The sequence below is a fragment of the Myxine glutinosa genome, chromosome 4, assembly GCF_964187855.1.
Source record: "Myxine glutinosa chromosome 4, kmMyxGlut1.1, whole genome shotgun sequence".
NCBI lineage: Eukaryota > Metazoa > Chordata > Myxini > Myxiniformes > Myxinidae > Myxine > Myxine glutinosa.
In genome coordinates, this window is record NC_136264.1 from 143,274,232 (window position 1) to 143,292,247 (window position 18,016).

At 33.6% G+C, this 18,016-nt stretch overlaps 2 protein-coding genes across 4 annotated transcripts in view; one reads left to right on the forward strand and one right to left on the reverse strand.

Annotated features, from left to right (window-relative positions):
• Window positions 1-18,016, reverse strand: part of NFKB1 (nuclear factor kappa B subunit 1) — a 475,515-nt gene that overhangs the window by 324,904 nt on the left and 132,595 nt on the right. The gene's annotated exons all lie outside the window — the stretch shown is intronic.
• Window positions 1-18,016, forward strand: part of LOC144891821 (immunoglobulin-binding protein 1-like) — a 59,973-nt gene that overhangs the window by 28,611 nt on the left and 13,346 nt on the right. Inside the window, exon 2 of the mRNA XM_078776553.1 lies at window positions 17,886-18,003. Coding sequence (XP_078632679.1) covers window positions 17,886-18,003 — 118 coding nt within the window. The remainder of the gene's footprint in view (window positions 1-17,885; window positions 18,004-18,016) is intronic.

Consider the following 18,016-nt stretch of genomic DNA (forward strand, 5'->3'; position numbering starts at 1 on the left):
AAACCTATCAACTTTCTCTCTCAATGTAGGATTTTGTATCAAGGACAAATTATACAACATTTCTCTGTCTGCTTCATGTTTTTCATCCAATGTAGTGGTATTCCCATAAGCAATATCATGCTTCATACACACTTCATCAACCCTATTTATAGGTTTAGACCAAGGTTTAGGATTGTCAGCCTCATCTAATCTTTTATCCAGGTTTGTTCCAGGACCACAGAAACAATACCCTGGAAGGTGTAATTCCCCTGGAATTCCAGTTGTTGTAAATTTACTTCCTGACAGAAACTTTTGTATGTCTCCTCCCCTTTTAGGAGAGATGAATTGGCACTTTTTAGAGCCACACACTTGACATATTCATTTTTGATAAACTCTATTATTTTTAGCTTTAACATAAGAGATATTTTTAGATTTAGTTTTCTTTTTACATTTGAGACAATAACTCATATTTATTTATGTATCAGAAAAAGTCTGACAGAGTATCAAAACCTTTTTGGTTTTCAACATATACATTTCTATCTTAATTTTTAAAACATAAAGAATCCTTAGGAATGCCTTCACTCTCTCCTCCATTTATTTACAAATAAAACTAACTAAAGTCAATAGCATCATCAACTATGTGACCTTTGTATTCTTCATGTAAATCCTCGCTGAACTCATCTCAACCATTTTTAAAATCATTATCTTAGTAAGAGTCATTAATTCTTTATTTTCCTCTTCGGTGTGTTGAGATTGATTTATTTGCTGTAATACACTCGATCTTTTACGAATCTCACTGATTTCCATCTTTTTATATTTTTCCTCCCTCTCTCTTTGCTCCCTTTCCTGCCTCTCTCTTTGCTCCCTTTCCTCCCTCTCTCTTTGCTCCCTTTCCTCCCTCTCCTCCTTCTCCTTTTTCTCCCTCTCCTCCTCCTTTTTCTCCCTTTCCTCCTTCTCCTTTTTCTCTCTTTCCTCCTTCTCCTTTTTCTCCCTTTCCTCCTTCTCCTTTTTCTCCCTCTCTTCCTTCTCTCTTTTCTCCCTTTCCTCCCTCTCCTTTTTCTCTCTTTCCTCCTCCTTTTTCTCCCTTTCCTCCCTTTCCTCCTTCTCCTCCTCTCTTTCCTCTTTCTCTTTTTCCTCCTTCTCTTCTTCAACTCCTTCCCTTGCTACCCTTGAGTTTGAACCCCAAAGAATATTATACATATACTCATCTGGATTTTGAGATATTCTTGTATCAATAATTATTTTTCTCATAATAGGATACCAATAAGATTTGTTAACGATTTCTAAAAGAGTTTTATATTTCATAACTTTGAGAAGTTCATTTTTATTTAATATTTTAAACAAGTCTCTATTTGTGGGTTTAACAATATCAGTATAAGGCCAGTTTTTAATGACAAAATTTCCACGTATATGCTCCACATCATAAGGTATGTAATACCGAGCACCCTTTTCTTGTAGGTATCCTTGAATACAAAATTATAATTCTCTTGTAGTCTTCTTCCTGCCATTTATGTATCAGAAATATATGTGAGATTAATATTATGACAGGTAATACCATCCCATCTTCCCACTACCAAATCGGTTTGTATTCCTCGGCTTTCTATCCTTATCTCATTACCTTCCTTCTTTGTCATGCTAAGCTTCGCTGTACTATCATATATTTTTCTTTTCTTAAAATCATGTATTTGTTGTTTACTAATTGTACTTCCACATAAATCCTTATCCTCGCCAAGCGGATAATATTCTTCTTTACGAGACTGATTCAAATCATGTAGGTCTTCTAAGTTTATTGAAAAATACCAATTATACCCTGAACCAGGCATATCATACCCCCATTTATTAATTCGCATATTAACTATATGTCCTTCTTTATAAAATTCAATTGTAAGCAGGTAGTTAAATTCAATCAGGAAAGGTGTATGGTCAGTATAACCAGGTGTTGTGGTTGTAAATTTTACTTGTTTAACAAAACGTGCTGTTTTCTTTAAAAATATATATTGTGATAAATCACTGAATCTAATTAAGTCATTCGCATCTGTAGGGTTTGGATAATTGATTAATTTATAAGTATTCTTCATATTAATATTTTTACTTATACTATATTTTTGTCGTTCAGCCTGTGCCTTTGTATAATAATTTGATTAATCAATATCCTGAGGTGATTTTCCAAAGATAGAACCATCTTTTCCAACATGTCATTTATATTAGATTAAAAATGATATCATAAAAAGTTTCATTATTGTTGAGTTGAAATAATACATATAAACATAATTGACCACAACATTTAGAATTAATTTCTTGAACTTGAAATGTTTGATAAACACCATTCTGTAAGAATTGTATTACTTCAACAGGTGGTGGCATACCATAACTATCAAAATAATATTTATCCTGACTATTATGAATACAAACCCAATGAGAACCATTCTGTGTCTAAATTCATAATAATATTCTTTGTATTCTTATTTATATGTATTAATTCATCTCTCATACAAATAACCACATTATCAATTTTTAGTGTTTTACAATACTTAGCTAGTTCTATATTTGACGTTGTATTCTTTCCAAATTGTTTAAACCATTTATCCATTTATTTATGAGAAAGATACAATCCATTACCCCGTTTAGTTAGTTTTACACCCGTTTGAGCGATAGAGGAAAGCATATCTCCAACCAACAATCTAGCTTTATCAGGTAGACTTTCAAATTTTTGAGCAAAATCTACAATTACACCACTTCCACTAATTTGTTTCTCCAACTCCTTGTTATGTCTTTCCAATTCTTTTTGAGCTTTTAGTTGTGCCTTCCTTTCGTTAGCAGTTTTTACCGCTGCTGAAATACCACCAGTCAATGCTCCCGCCGCACTTAAACCAGCAAATAAAGAATTAGAAATGGGAGAAATCCTCCTCTTGACTCGTCTATTGAATATTTCTTCAACATAGGTTTTGTCATTTTAATTTTAAGTGAACCAGTATCATTTAGTGTTTTTACTTGTGTGTGTGTGAGTAAAACATCAATTCTTACAGCTCCTTTTCTTTGAATTGTATTAACATTAATAATACAAGGCTTTTGATTTTGAATACAAGATGTTAATCTATTAAGATTGATTTGATTAACATATACCCCTACCATTTATTTATGAGAAAAAAACCTATGTGATATTAATCATAACACCATTATCTGTATTAATCTGTAATTCTGTTTCCTCCAAAAGCAAACAATAAGCATCAACTTCTTCATTCTCTCCTCTTTCAATGTATAGAGAAGTATCCACTCTATTAGACTTTATAGTTTCCTTTTGAGAACTCAGGTCAATTGTGTAGATTGTATAAAGTTTTTGAAACGCAACCATATCCAAAATAGGCTCATTATTACCGTTGCTTTCACACACCTTTTGGTAAGACTTGTAGGCTTCCGCATAATCATTTTTTTCCCAATCAATTTCCAATCTATCTCGCGGATAAAATGTGCCATCAGGAGAAACCCGAAGTTGTTTCACCTTAGCATTATCACCCAGCGCATTATTCTTATCAGTACCTTCATCTCCATCTGGTTTCTTAAAAATGAGCCATAGGTATCGTGGCTTTCCTTGAAGAACACCTAAATTCCAAGTGTAGGTAGTGTGTTCCAGTTTAACGTGTTGACATCTTCTTTTAAGGTATGATACATTTAGTGGTTTCTTTGAGTTAAGTCTTCTATTTAACATCTCTTCCGTTTTAAGATTAGGAGTATATTCACTAATATACCAACACAAGTCATTAATAACAAATTTATTATTATCACCAAAAGCATTTTGAGCCCCAAAAAGCAATCTATTTGCATTATCATTCCTTTGTAGTTGAAATCTAATTTTAAGCCCATACAAAACTTTATCATCATCACAAAATCCAAATATACCTTTAAGAGGTACTGCTGCAGTAAAACTATTCTCTGCTTTTGTTTCATCATTATACATTGCCTTCCTTTGAATATAACCAGGGTCAGCATTTGTTCCCGTTGACATATCAGGAATAAAACCTTCAACAGCTCCCTTACCCATTCTATCACTAAACGAATATAGTGTAAATTTCATCATTTCAGATGTAGCAGAGACATAATCAACCGCTTCAACCTCTTGTGTTTCAATATACAGGCGGACACTGTCAAACATTTTCCAGAAGAAATCATTTACGAGTGTAGCATTAGTATTATTCGCAGCCTTAGTGAATTTAAATTTACACAGCAAGAAACTATCAGCTATATTCAAGTAAGTTTGTTGATTATTTATTTCAAAACTTTTTGTTCCGTTTGAATTCCAGTCTGTTCCTGTTATAGCATTTACCTTAAAATAGTCTTCCTTTTTCATGGAGTTTGAAATGATAATCGTATCATCCAAATCATAGATACTATCAATCGCTTCCATACTTGTATTTATATGGCATTAAAATTGTTGAAACCCTGACCCAAGTATTTTAATGATTTTTTGTCGTTCTTGTGAAGATAGTTGAGTTTTACCTTTTTTTATTTCTTTGATTGCTTGTAATTTATGAGACTCCTTTTGAGCATCTTTTATACTCTTTCTAGCACCCGCAACTGAGCCCACGGCAGAAGCAGTTGAACCAATTAGGTCTTTATGTTTAAGGATGGTTGAACCAATACCCATTAGAGTATCAATTATCCCATCTCCTTTATTTCTGAATTGATGACCCACACCCTGTTGTCTCTTTGGTTTATAGTATCCTCTACCAAGAAACATACCTTCACCCTTATAGTATGGTGAAAGGTACATCCCATCCCCTGTAATTACTTTATATTTTCCCAACTCGTGTTTTCTCACAATAACCATTATTTATTTATTGAAAAACTTCACATAGGTGAATTCTGATGGATATAATTTCTTCATTAAAGGAGATCATACGATTATCTTGATCAGTTATCCTAAAATTTACTCTGTATATGGTTTTTCCTGACACAGGTAAATAGACAAGAATTTTTGGTTCCATATTAAATTTATAACCAATCGGGGTTGAGTATGCACTGAATGAAAATATTGTATTTGTTCTTATTCCATCGTTATAAGCACCATCAATCAAATCACAATGAATTAATACTGAATTTATACCGGAGGATATTTGAATGACATTATCACTGTAAAACGTTCCATTAGTTTCAATCTTTTTTGAAGAGAAACCCAATAGCTCTCTAAACGATTTTTCAATCGTGAAATCAACTTTATAATTATTTTTAAGTTTAATAGTTGATTTTGAAGTGTGTTTTTGAATATCTATTACAATATTTTTTGGTTCATCACCTTTTTCTTTCATAAGGCGAGAGACTTCAGAAGATATTTGCGAAATCTCGTAAGCTCCGGGTGAAACTGCTATAGTTTTGTACCCACTTCCTGGATTATAACTAAACTTGTTGTTTTTCTCTGTGATATTAAAAAGTGTGTTGTAAGTCTCCATTGACAACAAAGAAGCCTCATATGAGGTAAGGGGGTCAAGTTGTAGTGGGTAAGGGAATGATGCTGTGTAATCACTCGTTGTGAAATTAAAACTAAGAATTGTGCTTCTCATCTTATTTAATATCTAATAAAATATCTTTGTATTGACATTTATTAATTATTTTCATATTCATCAACTTATCTAAAATGGTGGATGCTTCATTAAAACAATTGTTGTTTCCAGCCTTCTTACTACCTCACAACAATAATAACCTATTAACTAATTGTGATGGGTCATTTGGAAGAAAACTAACACCCGAACCGAGCTTACTTAAAGCATCAATAATATGTTTCTCCTTCTCATGCTTCTTACTTTTACCGGCAACAGAAACTCCATAATCAAGTGAGTAGTAAATCAATATATACCCTATCTTCCGCATTTTCCATATCAAGTGGTTCATCAAAATATTTTGAACCGCTGAATCTGGAGTTTGTTAGAAGAAACATTAATCTTGGAGTTAATTCAACATTTGGTTGAGCAGAACTTAAGAACACCAATTTATCATTAAATATCAATAACTTTTCTTTCACAAGATGGAACTGTGCTGGTTCTTCTGTTGGAATGAGACCTGCTCTGGTTTTTGAACCCGCCGAATATTCATTGTTTTGAAGAGCTTCCACAACATAATTAGGTGGTTGATTTACCTCCTCAAGTTTCCGAAATAATCCTTCATCATCATATTGTAATTTTCCAAGTTCTTGTTTTGTTATCTGACTAAAATCTTTGAGCATTTGAAGTTTTTTCGGAGTAAATTCTACCGTGGGAACTGTCGGGTGTTGAGTTTTTAAAAGCGGTTTAAAAAATTTCTCTTGTTTTCTTTCAAAGGCTTCTTCACCAGTTAGTTTCTGTCTCCGTTTCTTCTTTATCTCTTCCTGTTGCTTTACAACTTTTGAAACCAACTCTTGATGTTCCTTAAACTTTCTTGCTCTTTCTTCGGCATTCATTTAGTATTGAAAAATATCATTTAATGAATTGTAAAGGTCAATGGGAAAATTTTCCTTTTCTTCATCATTATAGTAAATGTGTTGAAATAAATCTTTTTCTTTAAATATTTCATAAAATTCTTTATTGGTATTAATACGAGTTGTTATTTCTTCTTCACTAATACTTGTATCTCTGCTTTTCATACGTTTGCGTTGAGTCTCCTCATCGATATCAAAACCGAATGATAAAATCTTAACTCCATCACCACACAATTGTTTAATAATTTGTCTCATTCCTTCAGGATTAGTTTCTAAAATCCCAAGACCATTAGATTTTACTTTATTTAACTCACTCTTACAATGTGAATATTTTGTAGAACCAACAGAGACCTCCTCAAATATTTGACCTTCGTTCCTCAATCGCATATGTTTCTCCATTGAAATGTAGTAATAATCTTTCCCTTCTACTTCTCCTGGTCGCATTGCTCTGGTTGTAGTACTTGCAAAACGAATCATAGGGTGTTTTAAAAAAAACTTACAATCTTTTCATTTTTACTATTCAAGAGTTTAGATTTATGAAAGTTCTTTCCTGAAGCAGATTTTTTACCCACAAGATTAATAATAATAGTTGTCATTTATGTGTGTAAAATATCAGTTAGTATCTCATCTTGTTTCACAACAATATATTTATATTTTCCAATCGTGTGTTTCATATAATTTTCAAATTCTTTTTTACTACATAACGTGGAGCAATTATCTCTCCAAAAATTATTTACATCTATTGAATTTAACTTAAATAAAATAAAAGTATTGGCATTGCTTCTTATTGAGCGCCGAGGGAGTTGAAAATATGGCTGACTAAGATAAATACAATTACAAGAAGAATGTCTCCCTCTTGTATAGTAGCTGTCCATTACTGTTTGGTTTCTCTCATTAACACAATCATCAAAGATGACGAGGTTCTTTTTTGATTTATCTAAATCTTGAGGTAAAGGTATATCATCCGTATTATCACTGAGAATACAAGTTTTGGTTTCGATTTTGATTTCTGTGTATCACAAAATAATTGTATTATATCTTCAATATTATAATCATTTAGTTTGTTTTGAAGTTTAAATAAACCGATAATGTCTTCCTTTTTAAGACCTGCATTAAAACCCTGTGAGAGTAGTTGATACTCGGGTTGAAAACTTGACTTTGTAAAAATTATTAAATTATCATAATCTAAAAAATTAGGACCAAGGAGCATCTTTAAAAGTAAACAGGTTTTTCCACATCCGCTTGAACCAACTATTAGACATCTCAATGAATTTGGAATGTTTTTATGGTTATTAAATTTTATCTTGTTTTCCCAAACGGGTAAAAAATCATTCATTTATACATTTGGAAAACAAGTCATCTAACTTTTTTTGAGCTATTTTAGAAACTCTATATTTTATCCTGAGTTCGGGTTTAATTTCAAAATAATTCATTATTTTATTTATATAGTATCTTGTATTAACATTTCCATTAAAATTATTTTGAATAATAAATATCATTAAACCCTTATACATTTCCTCAATACAAATAGTCTCTTCCCTTGAAAGAAATGGTGTATTATCACAATACTGAACATTCATCTCTCTTATTAATCTTGTAAAGTAATTCATTTTTGGTTCTAATTTAAAAGTTATATATATTTTTATATTTTTTATTATCATTAATTAAAATTAAATCACAGAAAATACATTGTTTATATGAACCCTCATTATTAAGCCCTATTCTATCACAAGCCGGACAATTCTCTAATTTATCATATGGAGAGTCTGGAAATTCTAAATATCCTTCAGAACTTATCATATTTATATGGTAAATTTTTACTTAAACTAAACGCAAGTTTATTCATTAATAAATACAATGTTTCAAAGCACAAAAGACAAATTTCAATCAATCTCTACTTCGGTGAAAGATATAGAAAAATATGTCAAAGATGTTAAATTGAACAAAGATAAATATGAAAATCTTTGGGTAAAACCAGTTATGGAAAATAACATGAGCCCCTCTATTTCATTTAAAGGAAGAGCTCTAACTATACCTGGAAAGACATCCATTAAAGTAAATCTAACAAAAGTTTCTCCTCTACTCCTGGCAATTTATTCAAAGCTTGAAAAAGTGATCGATTGCGATACTTTGAAAAAGAATGATAAGACCATCAACAATACTCGTGGAGAAATTTGTATTTACTTTAATAATCCAAAGGGTGTAGATCTTAGTAAAATGAATGATGTTAATATTTCTGGTGAAATGTCATTTCGTTCTATGATAGTTAGAGATTATTTAAAGATAACTTTTGATATTAAAAATGTAGAGATTGAATCTGTTAATGAAAGAAAGTACATAGATATTGATGGGAATATTTTTCCTGCTAATTAAATATGAGTCATTACAGCAGTGAAGATTTTACTATTTTATTTAACTCGGACGATAGTGATGATAGTATTTCATTGAACTCGGACGATGGTGATGATAGTATTTCATTGAACTCAAATGATAGTTATGATGCTAATAGTTTGTGCTCAAATGATAGTTATGAGAGTAGCTTTATTGATGACTGAGTATGATTCTGAGTATTCATGTGATAGTTATGACTCAGATGATTCTGAGTGAAAAAGTGTTTTAGTTTAAGTATAGTTTCATATATAAAAAGCCTGTAAAAAGGCACTTTCTTCTATAAGTGTTTTACTTTAAGCACAGTTTCATCTTTAAAAAAGCCTCTAAAAAGGTGTTTTACTTTAAGTATAATTTTGCTATATAAATATGATCAAAACAATGTATTGCAACGTTTGTGAACAAGAATATAAACAATACAAAAGACACCTTAAAACTAACAAACACACATTTAATCTACTTCACCTACTATCTCCTATTCAGAAGGAAAGAAAACACTGTTCTGCCTGTAATAAAAAATATCCTCAAGAAAGGCTTCGAAATACATCTTAAAACAAATCAACATTTATCAAATTTTATCACAACTAAAAACTCTGATGGTGCATTCAAAGGACATATTAAAATAAGAGTCTTTAACTTCAAACCTCCTGAACCAGAGTCTATAGTTGATGCTGTAGAAATAGTTAAACCTGCTGTTCAAACGTTGATTGAAAAAACACTAAAATAAATGGAACCACTTAAATTTTATATGGGAGTAAAATTAGAAATGACAAAGGACGAAGGAGTTATAGATACACCATACATGAGAACTGAGCCACACTTTATATCTTCATGTCAAGATTTTAAAACATCAGGAGTCTATGATGAACTTATTAAACAAGAGCAAGATGTGGATAATTCAATCGTAGGAAGTGGATTCAATATCGGAAAAATTATTTACATAGACATTCATATTCTTAAATCAGATCCTCGAAAAGCTTCTTCTTCCATTGATTTACCCAGTGTTATCAAAAATAGAAAAGCAGTTATCAATATCAAAAATAAAGACAATAAATGTTTTCTCTGGTCTATTCTAGCACACTTACATCCTCCACATTTTCATGATGAAAGAGTATCTCATTATAAAAAATATGAGAATACATTAAATACGAAAGATCTAAAGTTTCCGATGACTTTAAATGATATTCCTAAATTTGAAAAGTTGAATAATTTATCAGTTAATGCTTATGGTCTAACAGAAACAAACAACATTCAGGTTTTAAAGCTTTCTGACAATTGTAAACAAACTCATATTAATCTTCTATATTTTAATTCAGATGAAAATTCACATTATACATACATCAAAGATATTACAAAATTAATAAAACCACAAGTATGTAAAAGAACAAATAAAATATATATTTGTATGCGTTGTCTTAACTTCTTCCATACACAAGAAAGATTAGATAAACATTCAAATTATTGTGGTGAACATAAATCAACGGTAATCAACATGCCTAAAAAAGGCTCAAAGATCACATTCAAAGATGAAAAGAAAACAATAAAACATCCATTTGTTAAATAAGCTGATTTTGAAAGTATTTTAGAAAAAATTGATACTGCTTCTCCAGATCCAAAAGAATCATACACAAATAAATATCAAAAACATACTCCTTGTGGTTTTTGTTATTATATCAAATCATCCGTAGGTGATGAATATAACAAGTTAGAGGTGTATAGAGGCTCAAATACCCCAGAGGAGTTTGTGAAACGACTAGAAAAAGACTGTGTCCGATTAACCAAGATAATGAGAGAAACCAATAAACCAATGTCCTTAACAAGTAAAGAAAAAAGAGAATTTAGACAGCCAAAGGTTGCCTGTCATATTTGTGAGAAGAAAATTGGTAAAGGTCTAAAGGTTAGAGACCATTGTCATCTCACTGGTAAATATAGAGGTCCGGCTCATCAAAGTTGTAATATTAATTATCCACTCCCCTCTTTCATTCCTGTTTTTCTTCATAACAACGCTCATTATGATACACATCTATTTATCAAGGAACTCTCAGACTTCTGGAAGTATCTCAGCAATTCCAAACACGGATCAGAAATACATTTCATTCACAAAAACAATTCACACATCTCCTATTACTCATATCAGATTTCTTGATACATTTAAATTCATGGCAAGTCCATTGGCTAACTTGGTTCAACATCTAAAAGAGTTTCCATGTCTTTCAGAGTATTTTTTAGATAAAGATTTTCTAACACAAAAGGGAATTTACCCCTATGACTATATGGACTCATTTGAGAGATTCAATGAAACACAACTTCCTTCAAAAGAAAATTTCTATAACAAATTAAACAACAGTCATATATCTGATAAAGATTATGTACATGCACAAAATGTTTGGGAAAAATATAACATCAAGAATCTTGGCGAGTATCACGATTTGTATCTCAAAACTGATGTGCTTTTATTGGCCGATGTATTTGAAGCCTTTAGATCTGTTTGTCGCACTGGATATGGATTGGAACCTGCTCACTACTACACAGCACCTGGATTGGCCTGGAGTGCGATGTTGAAAATGACAAAACAAGCTTTGGATTTGATAACCGATGTTGATATGCTTTTGATGATTGAAAAGGCAAAAAGAGGTGGAATTTCACAAGTCTGCTCGAGTAGATACGCAAAAGCAAATAACAAATATCTTCCAAATTATGATTCAACGAAAGAGAGTTCTTACTTGATGTACTATGACGCAAACAACCTGTATGGCTGGGCAATGTCTCAGGCTCTTCCATATGGAAAACTTAGATGGGTAAAGGAAAAAGACTACAAAAAGGTTTTACAAGATGTATGTATCTCTACACAAAAAGAATTGGATAAAGAAAAAGTTGGTTATTATTTTGAAGTTGATTTGAAATATCCAGAGGAACTTCATAACCTACACAAAGATCTCCCATTTGCTTGTGAAAAGGAAAGTCCAAAGAAGGAGTGGTTAAGTGATTATCAACAATCATTTAATATAGGTGAATCAACAGAAAAATTACTTACTACATTATATAACAAGAAAAATTATGTTCTACACCAAAGAAATTTGCGACAATATTTATCAAAAGGTCTAAGAGTAGAGAAGAGCCATAGGGTTCTAAAGTTCAATCAAAGTCATTGGTTAAAGGGGTACATTGATTTTAATACACAAAGAAGAACAGAGTCAAAAACAGATTTTGAGAAAGACTTTTATAAATTGATGAATAATGATGTCGTTGGTAAGACCATGGAAAATGTGAGGAAAAGACAAAATATCAGACTATCAACATCTTGGAAACAAGCATCAAAATTAATTAATAGACCGAGTTTTACTAGAGCTGAGGTCTTTACTGAGAACTTTTGTGCGATCCATTTGATTAAAGAGAGTATTGAAATGGACAAACCTATTTATATTGGTTCCTCAATACTTGATTTATCAAAGTCCTTGATGTATGATTACTTTTACAATAACTTGAGGAAGAAATATCAAAATGATGTTAATCTAATTTATATGGATACAGATAGCTTTATTTTGAAAATTAATACTGATGATGTTTATTCAGACATGAAAAAGGACATTAATATCTATGACACTAGTAATTACAGTCCAGAGAGTGAGTTGTTCTCTTCTAAAAATAAAAAGGTGATTGGAAAGTTTAAGGATGAATAAGGAGGAAATGTCAGGAGTGAATTTGTGGGATTGAGGTCAAAGGCTTATGCTTATAAATACATTGTGAATAACGTTGAAAAGACTGATAAGAAGTTAAAAGGTGTAAAGAAAAATGTTATTAAAGAAACAATAAACTTTAAGGATTATTATAACTGTTTAACAACAAAGAAAGAAGAGTTTAGAAAGATTAATGGAATAAGAAGTTATAAACATAAATTATATTCAGAAGAGGTGAATAAGAAAGCATTGGGGGCTTTTGATGATAAGAGGTTTATTTTAGAAAATGGAATTGATAGTCTCCCTTATGGTTATATAAGTGATAAGTTAAAAAGGGGGGTTAGGGATTTTAACGGGCTACCGCCACCTTTTTACTATTATATAAATGATAGAACCAAGTACCAACCAGACTAAAGAGTGGAGGTGTAATCAACCTTGGTATATAAATGGTAAACATAACGAATGTGAAAAATATCAAATAGGTATAATTGAAAAGACAACTGGTAAAAAAATTTACAAAACAAATAAGAGAATTAATTTAAATACCGGTGAATTGGGTAAAAAAGATGGAAATATTTTTGAGTGGATGGAAAACTTTGATGGTTGTCAGGAAAATATATACTTTAATTTAAAAATGGTATGTGGCACTGGAGGCACTCAAACAAGAACATTGAGGGAGGTTTACCATTTTATCTTAGCTCAGTTGAAATATCTTAATAAAGGACCAAACTCAAACATCTTTTTTGTTAATATATTAGATGGTGAAGGGAGTGGCAAGAGAATTAAATTATTTCCCACACATAAACAAATATTTGTAGGATCGATGTTTGAGTGGTCTACTCGGGATCATTGATAGTAAGAGTACCATAAGACCAAGGGGGAATCATTGTTTGAGTGGTCTAATGAACAACATTAAGGATAGGTGTCAAAAGGCTAAAAGGTTCGTAAAGAGGTGAGAGGAAAATTAACATGTAAGTGAATGGGTCGATGTTTGAGTGGGTCAAAGATAATCTGCCAGATGATATTGTTGCGGATATGGGATTTGGCCTCCATCCATATCCGCTTGTAAATATTCCCCTATTCCCCTATTTCCCCAATACTCCCCAACTATCCCCAATCCCCCATTCCCTAGTCCCATTATCTGTAAACAACACTCTGTAGCCCCGACCTTCCCCTTTTTCCCCCATTAAATGTCGTACCCAGGTTCACCGCATCTCACGTAGACAACTATAGGACATCTTGCTAGTTATTCTTAGTCTATGTCAGTTAAGGACTCGTTTCCATTAATTCTGACTCTTCGTTGCACCAGAATGTGATTGTATGGCACTGTTAGAAAGTTTAGGACCTCCCAATACCTCCCCGCAGCTCTTCCTCATGCTACAACCACAACAACAACAACAGCGGCGGCGGCGCGGGGAGTGTGCGTCCTCACTCCGGCTTGGTTAGCCGCCATTGAACATGTGCTCCGACGGGGTTACCACGCAGGGGCTCACTGTCAGCTCCTCGTCAAGGGCGGAGCCCGGTAACCCCCCGCACCCAATAAGAAGCGGCGGACCGATTCCATCTGGGGCGGAGCTAACGAGCCGAGGGCGTGTCACTCCCCGCTGGGCATGCGCAGGAAGACGGAGGTGACGTCAGATGCGCCTCAGCTTGGAGAAGAAAGGACGCCACCTCCTAGCGCTGAGAAATACCTCCCCGCCTCTCTGGACCGGACCGGGTCGATTCTGCCCCTGAGCCAAGGTGCACCTTGAGCTATCGACTGCCTGCCCTCCCCTGCCATCAATCCCCGTGTAAGTCAGTCTTGTCCCGTTTGTCTGTGGTCTGTCGGAAATAAGATAAGACTGTGTCTAAGTGCTTATCTTTCTGTGCTTTACCTCTTGCCGTGTAATCTAACCGTTCTGCATAACCAATATTATATCCTCCTCCGGAGGTCTTGAGAACTGTACCCCTTGTGTCGTTGCCTTAATCCCAGCCGTTGTGTCCTTTCCTTCATTGATTTAGCATAGCGCGATTCGGCCAACGTTCGAGTGTAATCGGGTAACTTGTGCGAACACGGCGGCCATTCTGCTCGGTCAAGCAACATCTAAGTCGTGTCCGTAACAATATGTAGAAGAAGGATTATAGGTCTATAAGGGAAAACAAATATTTGTTGTGTTTGAGTGGTCTAATGAACAACATTAAGGATAGGTACTATAGACAAAAGGTTCATAAAGATGAGGGTGGGAGAAATAGAGGTGTTAATGGGCAATGAGGTTAAGAGGAAAATTAACATGTAAGTCAATGGGAAAATGAGTGTCCCAGAAGCAACATATATACACTACTATCACCTTCTTCAACAACGATATATATATATTTTTCAGTCGTATGTTTCATATGACGGTCAAATTCCTTTTTACGACATAATGTAGAACAATTATCCCTCCAAAAATTAGTTATATCTAATACATTTAGTTTGAATAAAATAAAAGTATTAGCATTGTTTTTTATTGAGGAACGAGGGAGTTGAAAGTATGATTGACTAAGATAAATTCAATTACAAGAAGAATGTCGCCCCCTTGTATAGTAGCTGTCCATAACCGTTTGATTTCTCTCATTAACACAATCGTCAAAGATAACGAGGTTCTTTTTTGTGCCATCTAAATCTTGGGGTGAAGGTATATCATCCATATTATCGCTGAGAATACAAGTTGTAGGTGGTGTGGGGTTTAATTATTTTCTTTTTAACTTTTTGTGGAGTATCGCAAAATAGTTGCATTACATCTTCAATGTTGTGCTCATTTAGTTTGTGTTAGAGCTTAAATAACCCAATTATATCTTCTTTTTGAAGACCTGCATTAAAACCTTGTGATACTAGTTGGAAACTCTGGTTGAAAACTTGACTTTGTGAAAATTATTAAATTTTCATAATCTAAAAATTTTGGAGTAAGGAGCATCGTTAAAAGTAAACAGGTTTTTCCACATCCACTTGAACCAACTATTAGGCATCTCAGTGAATTTGGGAGGTTCTTATGATTATTAAATTTTATCTTACTTTCCCAAATGGGTAAAAAATCATCCATTTTATATATGTTTAAAAATAAATAACGGTTAATCATTCATCCTGTGTGTTATCCCTATTATAATTATGTATACATATTAGAAGTGACTCAACCAAACGTCTGATTGGGTTAAATATATCTTGAAATATTTTGAAAATGGGTTCGTCCATTTTATATACTCTATCAAAAAAGTTTTTCTCAAATATTTTAAAAGAAGTATAACATAAATGTTATATTTCTATAATTTTAACCACAACTTACCCACAGCCTATCATGTAAATTTTACCTGTGTAAATTTTTTTTACCTGTGTTACCCCAGTATTAACATCACTAAACATACACGTCACCGCTGTCCCCATAATTTTATTTGTGGTCGTAAGATTACCCATATTAATCATCAACCTGTCTGTTTTCAAAAATAGTTCTTGAACAATAACAGCATTTACTTTCATTGGAATGGATAGTTTCGCATCACCGATAAAAACGTTTGATATTTCAATAGAGCAATCAACTTTACATCTCTTGTACATCAATTCCTCTGGGTTAATACAATGGCCTATGGGGCATGATTTTTCGCTGTCTGTGTTGTTGTAAAACGAAGTTATAATTTCGAGGGGTTTATCCGCTTTCCTATGCCATTCATATTTAGTCAAAAGTTTTGGGTACATTGTCGGTGGGTATCCTTCAATGCAAACTCCCCCATCGCGTTTTTGCCAGAATATATCAACCCCGTTAACAAGGGCTCTAAACTTGTTCTGTTCCTTTTTCATCTTTTCAATAACGTCGGCTTTCATCAGATGTGTTTTAATGGCGTTAAGAATTTCTTCAAACATTTCTATTGTTTTTGTTTCCGCCGTCGTCATGGGTCCTCGATAATTATACATAAGGGGCAACGAATATGATTCAACTATGCCCCCTTTAGCACTATTTATATTTTTGTTAATACCCCATGAAAACAACGTTGGTGTTTTGATAGTTTTCTAATGTCACCTTGTGGGTGAGTATGATCGTAATTATATTTAATCATAATACGATAATAGTTAGTCCCGTTGTAATATTTTGGTTCTTCAAAGATAATATTTTTAATATCAAAATTCAGATAAGTCAACGCCATATGTATTTTATGTAGGGAAAGTATTTATTTAAACTAAAAAATCAATTTTTTTTATTTTTATAATTATTTTTGTGAAAATTGGAAATTTTGGGAAAATTTGAGAAAATCGTGAAATCTGAAATTTTAATAATTAATTAGTCACTTCCGGTTTGTGGTGAGTCACTTCCTGTTTTTGAGTTATTTAGTTTCGGTTTGGGGGTAAGGGGGGATGTGGGTAATGTGGTGAGGGTGGGGAGGGGTTTTCTGGCCGAGAACCTACCGTATACATCTACTCACCTTTCACGCCTTCGCTATAGACACCACCCACAACTTTTACACTGCAAACATAGACTCGATGACACCACTGATGACACCTGCAAACACCGCCATGCCGCTCCACACACAATAAAACATTTTGTGGAAGACTGCGTGGTCCTGACTTCACGTAGGCAAGAACACAACATCTTGGATGTGAGGGATCTATGGGTCGCTCATGTGAGATTGATCGGCTATCTCAGTGCCGCTGGTCTGTTCAACCAGAACTGACTGGGGCAACACAACAACAACAATAACAACTCCCAAGAACCAGAAACCACAGCTGAAAGTCCTTTACTGGAAATAACCAAAGCTAAAGCATGTTAACCCCCTTGTGAAACCGAAGGGAAGTGCTGCTGCTACAGATGTTATATCTGAGGCGATGACATCATATAAGAGGAAACTGTGATATTTGATTCCCCCAATCTGCTGAAGACTTGCCATGTATGGACAGTCTATGCTTTTGGATCATGTGATTGGCCATTTTAATTTAGGGAAATGATGGTAATAATGATGTGAAACAATAAACGTCATAAAAGGGTTAATTACACAAGGAAATTAGACACAGGAGGAGCCATTTGGCCCATCATGCCTGTGCCACCTCAACATCAGACCAATTTATATAATAAAATGAAAAATGCAAAAAAAAATTTTTTTGTGGTTTTATTTATTCTTCTGGGAGTGGGGGGTGGGGGGGGGGGGCAGTTCTTGGGTGAGAAAAACAACCACATGCCACCAATTATCGAGACCCCTGCAGACACAACACTACATACAGCAGAGTGTCATGTCTGTAGGGGTCTCATACAACACTCCAGCTGACACACTCAAATTGAAGAACATTTTGTTGGTGCTGGGTGAGCCATGGAAGACAAAAGGTGATGTAAGAATTGTGTTTTGTGTTGGAGCATGATTGGGTGGGTTTGTTCACACAGTCCATTCTCCATCCATAGCTCGAATGAAGATCTTGACGAAGTGGCCACTGCGGATCTCAAGTTCATCTTTCTGCCTGCTTTGCTGGCTGTTCTTGTACAGCATCTCTCCTATTTACCAGACAGCCAACTAAATCTGGTAACAGCCCGGT